Source organism: Pollicipes pollicipes, unplaced genomic scaffold (genome assembly GCF_011947565.3).
Source record: "Pollicipes pollicipes isolate AB1234 unplaced genomic scaffold, Ppol_2.1 Scaffold_4881;HRSCAF=5763_pilon_pilon_pilon, whole genome shotgun sequence".
Lineage (NCBI taxonomy): Eukaryota > Metazoa > Arthropoda > Thecostraca > Pollicipedomorpha > Pollicipedidae > Pollicipes > Pollicipes pollicipes.
This window is the reverse complement of record NW_023596576.1, coordinates 49580938-49589036: the sequence shown is the minus strand read 5'-3', so window position 1 is coordinate 49589036 and position 8099 is coordinate 49580938. Positions and strand designations below refer to the sequence as shown.

Here is an 8099-nt window from a genome sequence, read left to right as displayed (position 1 = left end):
TCTGCTCAGACTTTGTACCGCAGAAGTACCGCCGCGTAGGTCGGCACGGACGGGCGGCTGGGGGGCCGATTCTGCTATCATGTCGTGATTAGGCTATCATGACGCTATCAGCACCCGTCACACCCTCCCCCCCCCCCCCTCCCCCGTCCGCCGAATGTCGGACGTGACGCGTGGCGCGGCAGCGGCGGGCGGCGCGGCCCGCGGGGGCTGACCCGGCGGCGCGGCCGTGTTCAACGCCGCCAACAGCGGCGGGCAGCGCGGCCCGCGGGGGCTGACCCGGCAGCGCGGCCGTGCTCAGCGCCGCCAACAGCGGCGGGCAGCGGGGGCGGCGGCGGTCACGCAGCTGGAGGCCTCTCAGGACCGGCGCGAGCTCCGACCTTGGGCGGCGACGGTCACGCAGCCGGAGGCCTCTGAGGACCGGCGCGAGCTCCGACCTCGGGCGGCGACGGTCACGCTGACGAACTGACACTGGGCTGGAGCGCTGGCGCCGGCCGCTCGCTCGGTCTGAGACGGAGGGCGCATGTGTATTGTCGTGTGGGGCTTCTAATTGCGTTAGCATTTGCCGTCGCGTTGTCATACCGACCGTAGGGGGGCGGGGAGGGGAGGGAACTGAAGCTCGATGGTGTGCGTAGCATTTTTCTTCATTCGTCACACGCGCTGCTTCCCTTAAAACCCCGACGCCTCGCGTATGACCAGACTGTGGGCATTGGGAGAGGTCGGCGCCTGTGACCTCCCTCCAGTCGGTGGGCGAGGTGAGCCCGGCGGCGGCAGGCCGCGGGTTCCGGAACCAGGCCGCGCTCTCGGTACGGTGCGAGCGGCGCGGGCTGCAGCCGGAGCCGGGCGCCGTTTGCAGCTGACGACCCGTCGGCCAGCCGTGGCGGGAGCCGCTGAGGTCGTCCGCGGATGTGAGTCAGCACACCTGCTCACCCGGCGGCACATTGTGAGCGCGTGTGGGGCCGTGACGACGACCCCATACGCGGAGACGCCGCAAGCGGAGGCGTCCCCGGGCTGGCACTTCCTCCCGGGGCTGACGAGTCCCCGCTGTCTCCTCCCCCCCCCCCCCCCCCGGGTGGGCCAGCCTGTGGTGGGTGGAGCTGGACAGATGATGACGCACGGCTGCAGCCCGGCGGACGTCAGCCGTCCTGCAGCCGGTGTATGACGATACTGCTGGGAGTGGTATAGAACGGGGTGCAGCTCTATATTTGTATGCCGCCGTTGCGACCTCCGAAAAACAAAAAAACCGCCACCAGATCCCCTGAAGTGATGTTTGTGGAAAGCAGCGTCCGCGCTATGTCATGTGCGCCGCAGTTTTCTCTGTATACGTCTCATGTATCGGGCGCGTTAACCCATTGACCCCGTGCCTATCAATCGGTTAGCGCCCCTGCCAGGACTCAGAAGAGCGTGTTGTCACCATGCGGGTGAGCTGCCGTAGTGTGCAGTCCGACTGACGCGGCCGGTCGGCTGTGTTGCAGGCCTCGACCATCGATGGCCGGCGGAAGGGAGCGTGTCTGTTCTGCCAGGAGTACTTCATGGACCTGTACTTGCTGGCCGAGCTGAAGACCATCTCGCTCAAGGTCACCACCGTCGACATGCTGAAACCGCCTCCAGATTTCAGGTAACGGAAGCTCTAGTAACCCTTTCGGCCGATAGATGGCACATATGGGTTCTTGGGTCTGATCCTCGGGGGTTCTATAACCTTGGCCTGTTTTCATCCTTTTTGTTGGAGATATATCTGTTCCCAGTGTTTTCAGTTCAAACGTGACTGGTTTCGATTGTTTTATTTATCATCTTAAATCGTAAAAACCCTACATTTGATTCATTGGCTTCATTGAAATGCAGATGGCGAGCCGTTTCGTCGCCCATCCAGTGGCGAGTAACTGTGTTCGAGACATTGTAAGATAATTAAATGATGAGATCCAAAACGACTGCTAGGCGTCTGGCACACACGTGTTCCCATCGTGGCTTTAAAGCAGTGACGACCTGACTTCCCAGGGTGCACTCTTTGCTAACGGTACCTCCGACGGCTGGGAACTTAGAGCGAGAATAGTGGAGCTGCGTGGATCCTCAACAATCGTCCCCAGCGGGGTGCGATCAAAACTCCAAACTGCGAGCGCTTTTCTTGCTGCCTCTCTTCCTGGCTGACTATTGGCTCGGTACATATTTGTATGCAGTATTTAAAGAACTCGTCCATTTAGCATACAACGTTGAAGTTGACACGGTCCAGAAAGCCTGGCGGACGGACCGTCGGAGCGTGCCGGCCCCTTCCGGCCCAGGTCGGGTCGCGGTCAGACGTGAGACCGCGCTGCGACAGGTCATGAATCTGTCGGCCCTCGACCACCGTCCCGCGGGCCGACCGGCGCTATCGGCGCTGATCCGGCCAGCGCCGCTATGCATGGGATCTGTCGCCGCGCCGGGCTTCACGCTCCGTCACCGGCGGCCGGCGGCGGTCCCGCTGACGTGGACCGCGCGGGCCGCCACCGCCGGGTGGTGCGAAGCGCCGCGTATGCAGGCGTCGTACTCCGCCGTGCTATACATTTATGGGAAATGGCCATAACGGAACGTCATGGCAGGGTCGGACCCCCGCCTGGCCCTGTATTAGACGCCGTTGCAGCTCATGTCTAAATGCCGTATGAATGAGATGCGGAGCCGATCAGGCGCCAAACCCAGTGCTGAGAACCAAGCAAAGAGATGTAAGTAGTTGTAGATGTAAATCTCATGATCCCTAGCTTAGAACTTCACATCATGTGGCAGACAGCCTTGGCCTTGTTGGGACACCTTCCCAGGCGTTTTAATTTGACGAACTTCACTTTTGTTGAGGTAGTGGACTGGGGCAGATTAAACAGTAGTGGGCCACGACCTTTTCACTGTGTTTACAGTCACACAGATGTTTTGCCATGGAGTTGTGTGTCCTTAAAAGTAACTGGCGGGCTCGAACTTTGATCTAATAGTTCTCTGAACATCCGCATATAGTCGAGATATGACGACCAATTCATCAGGCTGCATGTCTTCCAGTCTTTCCAGCATGTTTCGAAGATAACAAATGTCGTGAATTCACTGATATTCAGTTTGAACATGGTCCGGTCCAGCCGGTTGTGTAAAATCGCAAATTGAGTTGTCGATGATTTTAGCGTTCGTTTCTTCATTTCGTTTTTCCGTCGTCCAGATCTTAAAATTCATTGTTTATAGTCTCCAGGTCGCCACTTTCATCACGCAAAAACCAGTCAAATTGAAACATACCCGCACGCTCGTCTAACATTTTTCATCGCGTAGTGTCGGAGGCTTGTCAGGCTCGATCGCCGACCTGCGGGGGGCCCGCTGCCGCTGACGGGGCCGCCTGCGGTGTGCTCCAGGTCCAACTTCGACGCGACGTCGCCGCCCCATCCTGGTGGACAACGGGCTGGCCGTGCTCGAGAACGAGAAGATCGAGCGGCACATCATGAAGAACGTGCCCGGCGGCCACAACCTGTTCGTCCAGGACAAGGAGGTGGCCACCAAGATCGAGACGTTTACAGCGTGAGTGCGCGGCGCGGGCCGGCCGCTCGTCCGTCACGCCCCGGCGGCCGTCGGCCATCGCGGCCGGCCGCCGGCGTTACACGCCTCTTTAGGCTGGGCGTGCGGCTGATGGTGCGGCCGGGGATATGGACGGTGACGAGCGCGGCTGCGGCGGCGCTGTGACGCAGCGGGGGTCGGCCGGGGTCGGCCCGTGGCGACCGAGCAGAGCGCCGAGGGCTGTGCGGGCGTAGCCTGGGGTGTGGTGGTCAGCTCACGGACGATCTGTGACGGGGGAGGGGGAGGGCGGCCGGAGCGTGCTCGCCTGTCGCTGGGTCCCGCTGTAGTGCCGCCGCTGAGGCGAGCGCTTCAGTTTACCGAGGACGGCGGCAGCGTCAACATATAACTAACGGGAACGCGTCGGCTGTGTGGTTTATCCCGTGGTTTACTGCGCTGGACCGCCGTTGGCGCCGTCCTCCCGGCCTCGTTCCAAGCCCCGTCTATCTGGCGGCGGGCAGCATGCCCGTATCGCGCCGTCGACGCCCGTCTGTGGTATCCATGGCGGCGTATGGGAACGTAGCGACACCCGCGGGCTCGTGGCTGCGTCGGTTGTATTTCCCGCTGGAGTAACTCCTCGGTTAGGGGTGCTGTCGGTCCTCGGGCGCCGTGCAGCCGTCCGAATGGCCGTGGCTTCTCATCTCCTGATAAGGTCCAGATCTCCTGTGGCCGCCTGTTTAGCTGATGGAACTCCGCTGTCGCCGCGGGGGGGGGCCGTCGCGGGTGCGTGCTGACCTGTGTTGGCTGATTGGAGGGCAACTGCCGCCGAGCTCGCTGCTCCCCCCCCCCCCCCCGTCGCATGCTGTTTCTGTAGACACCGCCGGGTGCCGCGGGGGTGGGTCACCGCCTGGTGAGTGTGTCTGTGGGCCGACGCTGGCTCCCGCTCTGGTGGCCTCGGACCCGGCTCTGGCTCTGGCTCCGGCTCCAGCTCTGGCTCCGGCTCCGGCTCCGGCTCCGGCTTCCGGCTCCGGCTTGCTCCGGCTCGGTCATGACTGGCGCCGGGCCTGGCTCGGGAGTAATCCCGGCGTTGGCCAGATAGTGGCCGCGCCCGGCGCAGCCGAGTCGGGCCGGATTACGGAAAACGAGGCTATCAAGTGCCACGCGTGGCGGAGTCGGGAGCGCCGTGCGGTACAGTGGCCTCACAGGCTCTCGGGGACCAGCGAGGCAGACAGTGGAGGAGCATCGCGAAATGATGGGGCACTTATGGATTGCAGACAGGCTCGTAACACTGACGCCGTCTCTGTTGCCGAGGGCGTCGGTTTGTGGTGTTCCTAAATCGCCGACGCTCATGTCTGTGCGTTTGCCTTCACAGCAAGGTATTAGCGCTGTGTTATTTGGTAGACGCACTCCTATCCCTCATGACGTGTTAGTGCAGCAAGCATGCTCAGTCTGATCAGCCTTTCCACAACAGTTGGCGTCCATGGCAGCCGTCGGCTTCCGTGTTGAAGCTCGCATATTTCCCCCGGCAGAAATTCAAGCTGATGCTGATGAAGGGCGACGACCACTCGAAGCAGGTGCTGCTGTCGGTGCTGCGCAAGATCGACGAGCACTTGGGCCAGAAGAAGACCCGCTTCCTGACGGGCGAGACGCTCTGCTGCTTCGACTGCGAGCTGATGCCCAAGCTGCAGCACATCCGCGTCGCTGGTGGGTGACGGCGGCACGGTCAGGAGGCTGTCCCTGGCTTGGGGGGTCAGGGGCCGCCGACCCGTGGCGTAACGGCGACATTGTCAGGAGACTGACCCCTCCTGACAGGGAGGGGGTCAGGGACCGCCGTACCGCGGCGTACCGATGGCGCGGTCAGGAGGCTGTCCCTTCCGGGCAGGGAGGGGTCAGGGTCGGCGTGGCCTGGAGCGACGTGTGTTACTTTCGGTGTTACCGTAGTGTACCGTCAAAGATATTGCCTTTGCTTTGCCAGGTATGTCGTTTTATTGTTGTTTTTGATATTAAAGAATGTCTCGACATGTACTGTTTAAAGAAATAAATGGGTTGTTTGGCCATAGCTGGGTCGTGACAAGTTTGCTGCGAACAGTCTGCTGCTCGCAGCGTTCGTATGTCTGCACTGCGCCTTCATCAGATGGCATGAGGCTCTGTACATGCCAACGTGGCCGATATATGTGTTGTTTTGATCACCAGCCTTCCTTTAAGCCAGTATTAGATGAAGCGGCTGCTTGAAAAATGAGCGTATAACCTGGTGCAGTGTACGGTTGGCCCGTCATTTCTCTATTTTAGATCTAGGCATCGTTATGCCACAGGTCAGCGCGTACGTTTGTGCGGTCATATTCAAGTGCACTGACCGAGCGCGTGTTGTGATTCGTGTTTCAGGCAAGTTCTTCCAGGAGTTCGAGATTCCGTCCGAGTTTGAGAACCTGTGGCGGTACATGCACCATATGTACCTGCTGGACGCGTTCACCCAGTCGTGTCCGGCCGACCAGGACATCATCAACCACTACAAGCTGCAGCAGGTCAGCCAGCGCCACTGCCGCGGCGCCAGGCCGCTCGTCCCCCGCACAGCAGGGCGCCTGCGCTGGCTGTGCAGGGCGCCGCACGCTGGACTTACTCCAGTCGTAGCGTCCCATGACAGGTTCCTGGGGTCCAGGCGCTCTGCTGGGAACACTTGCCGGGGCTTCTGAACGCTGAGCCCCACTCGCCGTCGTGTGTGTGGAGGTGCTAGCGTCGACCCCTGACACCCGTCGCGCCGCGCCGTCGAGCGAGCGGTCCCGGTGGCTCTGACCGCCGCTCCGTCCCTCTGTCTCTCCCCGCCGCCGGCCAGGGAGCGGGGGCCAGCCGCTGTTGCGTGAGTACTCGGCCGGCCTCGGTCCGCCGCCCCGCCCGCCGGCTGGCGATCCCACGCGAATTCAGTGGGCGGTACTCCCACGGCAGGCTGTGTCCTCAGAAGCGTTTGTCTTGCTAGCCTCCACTGGCAGCCGTCGCTATTTGCCCCGCCCCACGGAGTCAGGAAAAGGTCAGGTCTTCAGTACCCTACCAGGGTTGAGAGGTCAGTTTCTGTTGGTTGAATGCATCTTCACAGAACTGCTCATGATGCCGGCGGTCTCACACCATTATGCCTCGCCGTGTGAAGGGCTGTCGCTGAGCGTTGTTGCGTCTCCCTCTGGGCCTCTGCGTGCGGTCCGTCGCCCGTGTGTGGAGCCGCCGCCCGCTAACGCCACCCACCGTCCGCAGGGCACCAAGATGAAGAAGCACGAGGAGCTGGAGACGCCGTCGTTCACCACGTCCATCCCGCCGTCCGTGCAGGTCGAGTGAGCGGCCGACAGTCCGTCGTGGCCGCCGCCTCCGCCGCCCGGCCCAGTAGAGGTCCAATAACGATTACCGCATATACTGTGTACGCGCGCGTTCTGTGGCTGGGGTGGGAGAAAGTGCCTTCAAGGGGGGAGCGGGGAGGGTGTCATGGGACCTCGGGATCGCTTGCGCGCCGATCGGTGCACCGCTCGGCCGGTCCGGTGCTGTCGGTCTGTTATGAGACACCGATTCGAACGCGTTCAGCCCGATTCGGCCGATGCGCGGAACCGGGCCTGAGTACGGACGTCCCCGAGCAGGGGTACGGACGTGCCCAAGCGGGGGTACGGACTTCCCCGAGCCGGGAGTACTGACGTCCCCGAGTCTGAGTATGGACGCCCTCGAGCTGGGAGTACGGACGTCCCCGAGCCGGGGTACAGACGTCCCCGAGCCGGGGTACAGACGTCCCCGAGCCGGGGTACGGACGTCCCCGGGCCAGGGTATGGACGTCCCCGAGCCGGGGTACAGACGTCCCCGAGCCGGGGTATGGACGTCCCCGAGCCGGGGTACAGACGTCCCCGAGCCGGGGTATGGACGTCCCCGAGCCGGGGTATGGACGTCCCCGAGCCGGGGTATGGACGTCCCCGAGCCGGGGTACAGACGTCCCCGAGCCGGGGTATGGACGTCCCCGAGCCGGGGTATGGACGTCCCCGAGCCGGGGTATGGACGTCCCCGAGCCGGGGTATGGACGTCCCCGAGCCGGGGTACAGACGTCCCCGAGCCGGGGTATGGACGTCCCCGAGCCGGGGTATGGACGTCCCCGAGCCGGGGTACAGACGTCCCCGAGCCGGGGTATGGACGTCCCCGAGCCGGCGAGCCGGGGTATGGACGTCCCCGAGCCGGGGTACAGACGTCCCCGAGCCGGGGTATGGACGTCCCCGAGTCGGGGTATGGACGTCCCCGAGCCGGGGTATGGACGTCCCCGAGCCGGGGTATGGACGTCCCCGAGCCGGGGTACAGACGTCCCCGAGCCGGGGTATGGACGTCCCCGAACCGGGTACGGACGGCCCCGAGCCGGGTACGGACGGCCCCGGGTACGGACGGCCCCGAACCGGGTACGGACGGCCCCGAACCGGGTACGGACGGCCCCGAGCCGGGTACGGACGGCCCCGAACCGGGTACGGACGGCCCCGAACCGGGTATGAACGGCGCTGTCTTCCGTGCACGACCCCGGGTGAGGGCGTGGCAGGCCCGGTCGACTGCTTCCGCCCATGCATTTCTTTTGCTCTGTCTTGTATTTCTGTCCCGTTTCGCACGTC

The 8099-nt window shown here is 63.1% G+C and overlaps 1 protein-coding gene across 1 annotated transcript; it reads left to right on the top strand.

Moving 5' to 3' along the window:
* Positions 1-1469: 1469 nt before the first annotated feature.
* Positions 1470-7363, top strand: LOC119101365 (chloride intracellular channel exc-4-like). Its single transcript, XM_037224696.1, is given in 6 exon segments — positions 1470-1615; positions 3351-3375; positions 3377-3517; positions 5016-5190; positions 5869-6008; positions 6727-7363. Coding segments are annotated over 6 exon segments (648 nt in total). The 5' UTR covers positions 1470-1529; the 3' UTR covers positions 6808-7363.
* Positions 7364-8099: the final 736 nt, after the last annotated feature.